The 12,102-nt window shown below is 37.5% G+C and overlaps 1 protein-coding gene across 3 annotated transcripts in view; it reads right to left on the minus strand.

Annotated features, from left to right (window-relative positions):
- Nucleotides 1–12,102, minus strand: part of LOC138167800 (rho GTPase-activating protein 29-like) — a 35,578-nt gene that overhangs the window by 2,343 nt on the left and 21,133 nt on the right. For all 3 annotated transcript variants that reach the window (XM_069096761.1, XM_069096763.1, XM_069096762.1), the window contains 3 exons: nt 11,601–11,722; nt 4,026–4,124; nt 1,993–2,153 (listed from right to left, as the gene is read on the minus strand). In XM_069096761.1, coding sequence (XP_068952862.1) covers nt 1,993–2,153; nt 4,026–4,124; nt 11,601–11,722 — 382 coding nt within the window. The remainder of the gene's footprint in view (nt 1–1,992; nt 2,154–4,025; nt 4,125–11,600; nt 11,723–12,102) is intronic.

Here is a 12,102-nt window from a genome sequence, read left to right on the forward strand (position 1 = left end):
AAGGCTACATCCTTGATCCTCTTCTCTTCCTCCTATACTTTCTTGGTAACCTTATTATCTCTCCCAGGAGTTTAACTATCCATGAAGATGACTTCCAAATCTATGCATCTAGCCTGAGTGTCTCTACTGAACTTTAGTCTCATGGCACCAAATACTGGTTGGATATTTTAAACTCGATATGTGGGAGACACAATCTCAAACTGGATGGCCTGTAAAAATTTTAAACATATCTGAAACTGAACTTATTCTCCTCCTAATCTTCACCTCTTTCCTAACTTCCCTATTATTAACTTCCTGGTCAGGTGTTCACCTCACATCTTCACTCTCACCCTCTCTATCTAATCAGCTGCACGTCTTGCCATTTCTACCTTCGTAGCATCTCTCCTTACATGTTTCCTCTTCTGTGCTGACACTTTCACCACCTTGGAGCAGGTCCTCATCATTTAATGCCTGGACTGTTGCAATAGCCCTCTGGTTGGTTATCCTGACTCATCTCTCCCCGTTACAATCCATCCTCCACTCAGCTACCAAAATGATCTTAAAAGCCCAGGTCTGACCATGTCTTCTCCCCATGACCTCCAGAATTAAATATAAAATCCTCAGTCCTTTTAAAGGACTTCATATCCTGCTCTCCTCTTATCTTTACAGTTTTCTTTCACCGTAGTCCCTTCATCTACTCTGCCATGCTGTGACTCTGGCCTCTTTCATGTTCCCCACACATGACACTCCATCAACCACCCCTCTCCCTGATCTCTGCCTTCTGGTGCTCTGGCTTTCTTCAGATCTCAGGTAAAGATGCACCTTCTGCCAAGAAGTTTTTCCCAGTCCTCCTCATTCTCGGCGCCTTCTCTCTGAGACCACCCTCACTTGTCCTGTACAGATCTTACTTGTATTGTTTGCATTGGCTCACTGCCCCTTTCCAATTCTCCCCCCACCATTAGACTGTGAGCTCCTTGAGCACCGCGACTGTCTTTTACCTTTCTTTGTATCGCTAACACTTAGCACAATGCCTGACATGGAGCAGGAGCTTAATAAAGCTTGTTGACTTGTTGACTGACTAAACAGGAAGTCTAATGAGAAGAATGTTGGAAAGCTGAGTCTTCCTCCTCTTCCCCCCTACTAAAGTCCCCTGACTTTTGTGACACAGTGGATAGAAGGTCTGGAGTCAGGAAGACTAACCTTCCTGAGTTCAAATCTGGCCTCAGACACCTACTAGCTGTGTGACCCTGGGCAAGTCATTTAACCCTGTTTGCCTCAGTTTCTTCATTTGTAAAACTGAGCTAGAGAAAGCAATGATAAACTATTTTATTGTCTTTGCCAAGAAAACCCAGATGGGGTCAGGAAGAGTCAGACACGACTGAGATGATTGAAAAACAACAAAAATGAATATAAGGAAGTGAGTTGTTTGGAATGATTTTGGAAACTGCATTACTTTCAAAGGCTCATCTTCCTAACAGCAGAGTTTTTCCAATAATACTACAGAGCTACCAGCATAAAGACAAGAACCCATTCTCTGAGGGATTATGCCAAGGGCAATTGAGAGGGGGCACAGCAGGCATCAAGGTACCAGTGCTATTTCAATGAATTATGTGCATTTAGTGAATAATCTTATCAAAGACTGGTATTGCCAGAAAAGGAAGTGAGTCCGCAGGAGTGGAGAGAAGAGAAAGAAAGCCCCTGTGCTGTGTATCAAGAAATCAGGAGGGAGGGATACACATTAGAAGAGAGGCAGTAATCACACAGAATGAGAAGGGAAAAAGATTATAATACAAACCAGTGGAGAGAGAACTCACATTAGTGAGATTATGGACCCAATCTACTGAAATATACAAGTATTTTTGTATTACTCAGTAATTATTCAGTTTAGATATTCAACCCTTCAATTATTAATGGAGAAAAGAATATGAAAAACAATGAGCAATTAGTATAGTACATCTTTAAAAACATCTAAAAAGACAATGAGAAGTTGTATTATTTTCTGATATTTCTTACCTCCATACATTCTGCTCCTGGGAATATAACTAAGGTGTGACATTCCTTACACTTGGATGGAGTTCTTAGCTTCCGAAACCTATGGCTAAGAGCAGCTTTTGATTTGATGACATTTCTAAATGGTCCAGGGGAACTAATTTCAGCTAGATGTTCACTTGAGGCTTGAAAGAAAAATTAAATGACAGATTAGTATCTCTAGGGAGAGACTATTTATTTTACTTTAAAATGTGCTCATCGGCCAAAATTTATCTTTAAAAAAATGATGGTAATATCACAACATGCAATTAACTTAGACTGGCAATAGACGACATTAAAACAAGCAACTAATCAAACTCCTTACACATACATTTGCAAAGGTATTCCGAATTTTTATAATGTGAGGCCAGTTTCCTATACTATTTTTTAAAATAAGTCATTAAACCCCAATTATGTTGATCTTAAAGTAATGTTTATTAAAATACTGGTCAGAAAGCATAGGATAGGTCTTCAGGAACTTTATGAGGATCTTTATCTCTTGGCACTTTTCAATACTTCTGACAAAGTAGCACTGTCATAAGCATGCTTATAGAATCATCTGATGAATTTGTACAAAAAAAATTTTTTTTTACATCAGCACACCAACCTGGGAATTTTAAGATCAACTAAAAGACTTTAGTTTTTTATCTTAATTTTAATATTTCTAGAGTTTTAGGAGTTTGTAGAGATGGAAAGAACCATAGACATCATCTAACCAAATAAGTAAGGTAAGGAAACTAAGGCCTACAGAGGGGAAAAGGGTCTTATACAAGACAACACAGTATCAGCAGAGGTAAGATTTGACCCTCTGACACCGACTCCAAAATAATTTCTATGTCTAGTTTTGTACATTCATATCAGGAATGTACAATGTAGGAAATTTCCTGTCCCAAAAATAAGTTAATGAGCCTGCCTAATTGGGTCTATGTTAGATCATAGGTATGATAATGCTAAGGATGATGACCCCATGACCTTTGCTTAAAGGAGCTCAGCTTGCCTTTTCTAAGGATAAGAATAAATATATGCCTTAAACTGTGAAACAGAGAAGGAAAAGATATACTACCAATATTATAATTAAACTGAGAAGTGATGATTGGTGTCCTCTTGAAAGGCCTGTGTTAATTAAAGGTAGGACCTTTTCCCCTCTGTAGGCCTTAGTTTCCTTACCACTCGATTAGATGATGTCTATGGTTCTTTCCATCTCTACTAACTCCTAAAACTCTAGAAATATATAAAATCTTCTTTTTAAATTGATGTCAAAGCAGATTTGCTCCTCAGGCTTGTAATGTAATGTGTTCAATCAAACAAACAGATATGAAATAAACTTGGTCACCAAGATGACTACTTTCCTTCAATATCCTTTAATTTTCATATCTGTACTAGTTTCTCTACCAAGAATCACACTTCACTGATGCAGAGTTCTGAAGTTCTGAAGTGTTTCCACTGAATAGGACTACTTTAACTGTTAAGTGCTATGCATTATTAGTTTAATGAGAACAGAATTTCTGGTCTATCATTATATCTCTGTCCCATATATCATGCAATAATTATTTCTGAAAAATAGTCTTAGGGTTTATTTAGCTAACATTTGTCAAATCACATTTGAGGTCTAATTATTACATTATTTTAAAATCATCATGCCTGGTGAAGGGCAGTGTGTGAGGGTAATGAAAAGCCCCTTAACACCTGGGATAAGTAACCCTAGCTCTATCACTTACCAGTTGTGTGACCTTGGGCAAGTCAGTTTCACTGAACCTTAAGTTTCCTCACTTCTAAAATGTGGACACTGTTCTACATACTATCTACACCTAATAGGGATGCTCTGAGAAAAACTTTCTGTAAAGTGTAAAATACCTTTGCAAATGTGAGCTATTGAAACTATTAATATTTGGCATAAATAGCCAAAGTACCACCATTCTCATATTAAGATTTCAAAAGTCTTATTCATCACCACATAATGTGGTTTTAAATTCATCTGGCTAACTAAACTGGGTCAAATAAAGTACAATACACAATACCAGTCTCAGGAGGAGAAGGTGGCTCTCTTTCATTCAGCTCATCAGCGGATGACATAGTCCCCATTGATGGTGTCCGAGGCAGGTGGCGTTTAAAGGCTCCTAAATGAAGACAGACCTAGTGAAAACTTCTTGTGAATGCAATTACAGTGATTTTTAATTTGAATAATAAGGATTTCATTTTATAAAGGACAATTTCTGCTGAATCTTAGAGATATGTGTATGTGTGTGACAATGACTAGAGTGCTGGACTTGGAACTAGGAAGAACTAGGTTGAGTTTTGCCTCTGACCAGTTATGTAATCATGGGCAAATTAACCTCTCTGAGTTTATTTCCTCATCTGTAAATTGGATACCACCTACACCACCTACCTTAAAGAGCTTTTGTGAAGATCAAATGACATGATATGTACCAGAAGGCGTTTTGCAGACTGTAAAATGGGCTACTTAAATATCAGCAATTAATATTTTGTGTATATGTGTGTGTGAGAGAGAGAAGAAAACAGACAGACGGGCGAGTTTAGCCTGGGTGGGGAGAAGATAGGGTAACAGCGACAGAGAAGGGAGAGACAAGAAACAATGTCTATTTTCAAATAATTGAGAAACGGTGTCACATACATATGTGTGTATGTGTGTGTATGTGTATTGCACTAAAGTAGGCCTCCTATGGTGTGTCATCATGTTAAGGTTCTTGCAGGCCAAGCCAGTGTTTCAAATCAGGAAGGCCTGGGGATAGACTCATGATAGCTGCCCAGAGACCAGGGCCTAAATCACTAGGTTAGTTGCACAGGAGTGATTTCTTTAGCCAAAGAACCTCTAGAAAAATCATCACTAAGTTAGAAAAGTTACAATCGACATCTCTATCAGTGGAGAGAGTAGTACACTGATCAAACAGTACGTTCTTAAAGGACACATAAACACATGAGGCACAACACACATAGAGTATCACAGCCTACAATATTCTACTAGTTTCAATGTAAAAGATTTGCTTCCACTCCCAGACTTTAATACGGACAATTCTCAAACTAAAGCGAGGTTATGTTGTAAACAAACAAACAAAAAAAAGGTGCTGTAATTAAATTAGAAACAAGGTGAAATGGCTAAAATAAACTAGGGTATATAAACGTAATGAATTGCTATTACATCAGAATAGACTGCTATGAAAATTTCAGAGAAACTTGGCAAGCTCCGTATAACCTGAAGTAGGGCAAAGTAAACAGAACAAAAAGAATGATACACACACACACACACACACAATAATGAAAAGAAATAATACTAGGACAGAAATTCTGGTCAGTGTATTATTCCAAAGGAGCGATGTCAAGACACAGCTCCCTATTTTAAGGTGAGAGGTATGTGCCACAGGTGCAGAAAGAGGAATACATACTTCAATAAGCCTGTTTGCTTTTTACTGTACCTCTTTGTTATATGGAAGGCAGGAAGATCCGAGTCCCAGCACCATCTCATTACTAGCTGTGTGACTCTAAACAAAACATCTAAACTCCTTTGGTTTCCTTTTCTATAAAATGTGGGTAATAATAGCATCTACCTAAATCCCACAGTTATTTGTGAGGATCAACTGAGATAAAAGATGTAAAGTATTTTGCAAAACTTAAAAGTATTATATAAATGATAGGCATTATAACTAAATGAGGATTTTAAAAAAACATTTCAAATACAAAATTGATTGTGAAAAGGAGTTGGGAATGGGTGGAACATGGAGGAAACTTGCAGAATGACAAGGAAGAATCTGTAACTAGATAATTAAATACTTAGTCACAGGCTTCACCACAACCCTTCTACCATCCTCTTTAAAGAATTCTGGTCTCCTTCCTTGACAAAACTGGAGATATGAACCTGGTTCCAAGGTGTCCAGCTTAACTAAAGCATCAACAGTTTGGTCAAGAACAAGAAGGGAGTCAAATTCCTTTGATTAAGCTGGAATCAATTTAGTTTCCCTAGGTCTACTGACAGTAAAGGTGCAGTTAATACTCCCCTGGGTTTACATCTCTAAAGTATCTCTAGGAATAGACTAATCTCTCTGAAAGGAAAACATAATTATGCATACTGTTATCTATTTTTATGCTTTATTAATATTTTTATTGATAAGATCCATTTAATTTTTTCACATTTCAATTCATTCATTTGTTTTTTCAGCATTCACTTCCACAAGATTTTGAGTTCCAAATTTTCTCCATCTCTCCCCTCCCCCATGAATGCACTCTGTGCATTATGATTACCTGTTTCCCCAATCTTCCCTCTCTTCCATCACTATCCCCTCCCCCTCCCTTATCCCTTTACCCTTCTATTTTCCTATAGGGTAAGCTATATTTCTATGCTCCATTGCTTGCATATCTTATTTCTCAGCTGCTCGTAAAAATTTTTAACATTGTTCTTTAGTTCCAAATCCTCTCCCTTGTCCCCCCACCCCTCACTGAGAATGCAAGCAATTCAATATAGGTTATATATGTGTAGCCATGGTTAACACTTCCATAATAGTCATGTTGTGAAAGACTATTGTTTCCCTCCATCCTATCCTGCACCCATCCCCGTTTATTCTATTCTCTCCTTTGACCTTGTCCCTTCTCAAAAGTGTTTGCTTCTGATTACCCCCTCCATCAATATGCCCTCACTTCTATTAACCCCACCCCTTCTCTTATCCCATTCCCCTCTACTTTCCTGTAGGGTAAGATAGGTCTCCATACCCAAATGAGTGTGTATATTATTCCCTCCTTAAGCCAAATCCGATGAGACTTAGGTTCACTCATTCCCTCTCACCTCTCCCCTATTCCTCTCGACTGTAAAAACTTTTTCTTGTCTCTTTTATGTGAGATAATTCACCTCATTCTACCTCTGCCTTTCTCCTTCACCTAGTACATTACTCTCTCACCCCTAAATTTTATTTTTTAGATATCATCCCTTCATATTCAACTCACCCTGTGCCCGCCCTCTCTCTCTCTCTCTCTCTCTCTCTCTCTCTGTGTATATATATATATTAGGGTAGTATGAGGGAATATATATATATATATATTCCCTCATACTACCCTAATAATGAGAAAGGTCTCATGAGTTACAAATATCATCTTTCCATGTAGGAATGTAAACAGTTCAGCTTTAATAAGTCCCTTATGATTTCTCTTTCCTGTATACTTTTTCATGCTTCTCTTGAGTCTTGTATTTGAAAGTAAATTTTTCTATTTAGCTCTGACTTCTCAAGAATGCATTAAATTCCTTTATGTCATTGAATGTCAATTCATATTGTTATCTAATCTTTTTCACTGCACAATTTTCAGACACATATCAATCTGTACTATGGACAGAAAATATTTTTCTCACCATCAATCAAAAGGCTTTAAAGACCTAAATAATCCTTCTCTAGTGTGGCAATTCCATTTTTAAAAATATTTTTTAATTTGTTATTTTTAACATTCTTTTCAAAATTTGACATTCAGATTCTCTCCTTTCCATTCCAGTCCCCATTCACTTAGAAGGCAAGCCAATATATCAATTATATATGTGAAATCATGCAAAAATATTTCTATATTAAAAATATTTTTTTTAAAAGAAGAAAAATAAAGCGAGTAAATGATACTTTAATTTACTCTTAGTTCATCAATTGTCTCTTTGGAGGTGGACAACATCTTTTTAATATTGAGTCCTCTGGAATAATCTTAGATCACTGTTATTCTTCAGAGCAGTCAGGAATTTCACATTTGATCATAATTACAACATTGCTGTTACTATGCACAATGATCTCCAGGTTCTTCTCACTGTACTTTGCATCAGTTCATAGAGCTCTTTCCATGATTTTCTGAAATAACCACCCTCATCATTTCCCACAGCACAATAGTATTCATCACAATCATATGCTACAACTTGTCCAGCCATTCCCCAACAGACAAACATCCCCTAGATTTCCAGTTCGTTGCCACCACAAAATGAACTGCTATAAATACTTTGGTACATATAGGTCCATTTCCTTTTTCTTTGATCTTTTCAGGGCACAGGACTAGCAGTGGTATTTCTGGGTCAAAGGGTAGGCACAGTTGTATAGCATTTTGGGCTTAGTTCCAAGTTATTCTCCAAAATGGTTGGACCAGTTCATTGATGTACCTATTTTTCCTCATCCTCTCCAGCACCTGTCATTTCTGATAGGTATGAGATGGTACCTCAGAGTTGTTTTAATTTGCCTTTCTCTAATTAACAGTGATTTAGAGCATTTTTTTTCATATAGATACCTTTGATTTCTTCTTCTGAAAACTGCCTCCATATGCTTTGACATTTGTCATTTGGGGGATAGCTCTTTTTAAAAATAAATTTGATTCAGTTCTACAGTTGGTATATATTTGAGAAATGAGGCCTATATCAGTACTTCATTGTCTATGATACCTTTTAGCATAATGTTGTTTCCCTGACTATTCAATTAGGTCTATTTTCACTTTTGCTTTTTCTGAGATTATAATCACTACCAGTGCCTTTTTTTTTTTTTTTTGAAAATTTCAGCTGAAGTATTATATTGTGTTTTAGCAGTTTATTTTAACTCTGCATGTGTCTTTCTGTTTCAAGCATGTCTCTTGTAAATAACATACTGTTGGATTCTGGTTTCTTTTCTTTTCTTTTTGCTTTTTGGAGGGCAATTAGGGTTAAGTGACTTGCCCAAGGTCACATGGCTAGTTTTTATGTTAAGTGTCTGAGGCCAGATTTGAACTCAGGTCCTCCTGACTCCAGGGCCAGTGCTCTACTTACTGTGCCACCTGCCCGCCCCTAGATTCTGGTTTCTAATTCATTCTGCTATCTACTTCCCTTTTTAGGAAAATTAATTTTAATGCTGTTGTCATTTGATTATTAATATTAATTTGTAATATTCCCTTCTCTGTTCAAAAGGTCATCTCTTATATTAGTTTACAGAGAAAAACCACTTGGCCCATTCTAGCTGAGGAATTTTATCACATTCTGGTCTCTCCCAACAAGATCTGGGCTAGACTTTCTGTTCGCTCTGTAAACAGGAAACAAACTGAGCTAGTCAACCTCACCAAGAGCTACTCTCATGTCCTTATTCCCTCCATTAGTTTGGGGGCAACCCAGCCTTAAAGGAGAAACCTAGCTAGAGAGATTTTTTTCTTGCCCAAGATAGTTAGAGGCAGCTCAAATCTCATAACCATGCCTGTTCTCTCAGCTTTCACTTCTTCCCCCACCCACCAAGGGGAGCTGAAAACTCTTAGTCTACCTCCTCATTAAATGTACATCAATCAGGGTTGCTTTTTGCTTGTTAGGGGAGATCCATAAGAAGGAAACACCAGATTTAAAGTGGCCTAGAACCTCCTTTTTTTTTTTTTTTTGGTCAGTTGAGAGAACTCTGGCCTCAATTTATTATTTTCTGGCCTAATTAATAAATAGATTTTTCATACCCAGGTCCTTGTCTCTCAGAATTTTATTTTTAAGTTTTATGACTGAGCTCATCCCATTCACATTCACAATTATGCTTACTATGTATTTCTTTCCATCCATTTTATTCTGTTTCTTCTCTCTTTTTATCTTATCCCTCCTCAAAAGTCTCTTTGGCTTCTAAACACTGCCCTCCTTATATGGTCTCCTCACTTTTATCATCCCCTCCCCTTCTCTTATTCATAAATCTGATAGATAATATGTTCCATGCTTTTGTAGTCCAATAATTCTTTTTTTTTTAAAGCAATTGGGGTTAAGTAACTTGCTCAAGGTTGCACGGCCAGTTATTTTTGTGTGGGTGCCGAGTATCTGAGGCCAGAACCGATCCTGGGTCTCCTGACTCTTGGGCCGGCGCTCTTACTGCGCCACCTGGCTGCCCCTAGTCCAATAATTCTATTTTTCAGGTCAGTTATTTTTCCATTTTATTTCACATTTTCTTCTACTTTTCATTCTTTTGACTTTGTTTAATTTTTCCTGATGTCTTATAGAGTTATTCGTTTCCACTTGGTCAATACTAAATTTAAGGAATTATTTTCTTCAGTGGATTTTTGTGCCTCTTTTACCAAGCTGTTAATTCTCTTTTCATAATTTTTTTTGCATCACTCTCATTTCCCCCCCAATTTCTCCTCTATCACTCTTCTTTCTTTCTTTAACTCTTCCAGAAATTCTTGGTAGATTTGGGTCCAATGAGCATTTTTCAAGGTTTTGTTTGTAGCTGTTTTCACATTTTTACGTTCTTCTGAGTTTATGTCTTGGTCTTCCCTGTCATCTTAGTAGTGTTTTATGGCCAAATTCTTTTTTGGTTGTTTGTTCATTTTTTCAAGTCCATTTCTTGACTTTGAAATTTCTGTTAAAGTTGGTCTCAGCTCACTTGTGGGTGGGAAGGCACTATCCAGAGCTTTAGGCTTTTTCATGCTGCTGTTTTCAGACCTAGTTCTGGGGATCTGCAAGTTTTTGTGTTTTTAAGGAAGTGTGATCCAGGGAGAAGTATGGTCATTACTCTCTTGCTGTGAGCTCTGGTCTTTATCCAGAAAGGGCCCCAGTCCCCTGCAATACTTATAACTGATTCTCCCTAACCCCACCTTGCTCCTCTTCACCCTGTAACTCTGACCCAGTCAATGGGCAACAGAAGTGCAAATTAGCACCAGCTGCATCCAATGCCAGCAAAGAGTCCCCTTGTAATCTCTATCTGACCAGCTGTTTGATCCCTTTACTTTATCTGAGCTGAGATCTCCTGAAGCTGCTGCTACAGCCAGCCACTATTACTGCCACCATTCTGCTGCTTCATAATTTGATCTGAAGCATTATTTTAAAGTTGTTTGGAGGGGAATGCTGAGACAGTTAGCTGTGCTTCCTCTAATCCACCATCTTGGCTCTACCCCATTTCTCAATATGACCATTTTAAATGGAGCACTGGTGTTTGATGGGTGTTAAGCTTATATTCCAACCCCCTATGTCCTGGTCTCTCTGCTACCAGAATGGAATATAGCAAGAAAATACACAATTAATGATAGCCTTTGGATTGTCACATTGAATACATAATGGAAATGTGAAAAGCACTAAGGTTCCTTATTAAAAGGGGCTGAAGCAGCTTACCAGGAGCACGTGGAAGGTATTAATTCCTAGAAATTATTCATGTGTGTCTTATGAAGCTCAATTATAAAAGTATTTGCACAGATAACTTAAGTCTTGCTTTCAACACTTTCTTACCAGAAGAGTACTATAGTACCACCATTTCTCCAGAGCTCAGAGTGGCTAAAAAGGGAAAGGAAGGCTCCAGTGATACTGACAGAGGCTAGCACAAAAATCAACATAAAAGGACAGGAATGACTCAGGAAGGAAGGAAGTATAGGGGAAAGGTGGAAGAATACCAATGTAATCTGTGAGGCTCATGGGTACAGATTTCTATCTGGGAGTTCCTTAGAAAAACCCTACATATACAAACTGTGACATCAGAGAACAAAGTTAGAAAGGACATCTTAGGAACATTTCAGGCAGAAAAATAAGAGCACTGGACAAAAGTTACGGTTTGGGATCAACAAAAATCAATAAAATTCATTTTTAAATCTTTTAAATTTTATCACTATTTGTAACTCTCCAACAGTACCAGAGTTTTGAAAAAAAAATTATATACCTGGACTGGCAGAAGGAGAATCCATGGACCTTGATTCACTGCTTCCTCCACCACTTTCTGTATCACTGTACATTCTACCACCTTGATGACCAACTGACCATGATCTGCAAGTGGGTGGCCCTCTGGAAAAAAAATACAACAAACAACACAACCTGTCAATGGATGGAAAATTCTATTATTTATTTATGTTATATTCAATATTCCAAAAGCACATTAATTTCATAATGCACTATTTATATGGTTGAATTTCAAAAAGTAACTTTAAATGAGAACTAGCTTAGAGTATAATATGGCTTAAGTGCTACAGAAATCCAAAAATATTCCAACACCATCACAATCTGATACTCCTATATCTTTTAAATTATCTTCTATCACTTTCTTCTTTCTACACTATCTATGATGAATCTAAACCACTCTCTGTCCTCTTCCCTCTGTCCCTAAGCAGTCCTCTGACCTTCTGAAATGTCTTCCTCCTCCTCTTCTACTGAACAGTATTACCTCC

The sequence above is a fragment of the Petaurus breviceps genome, unplaced genomic scaffold (assembly GCF_028583685.1).
Source record: "Petaurus breviceps papuanus isolate PSGF00001 unplaced genomic scaffold, PetGlider_PUasm1.0 310, whole genome shotgun sequence".
Taxonomy (NCBI): domain Eukaryota; kingdom Metazoa; phylum Chordata; class Mammalia; order Diprotodontia; family Petauridae; genus Petaurus; species Petaurus breviceps.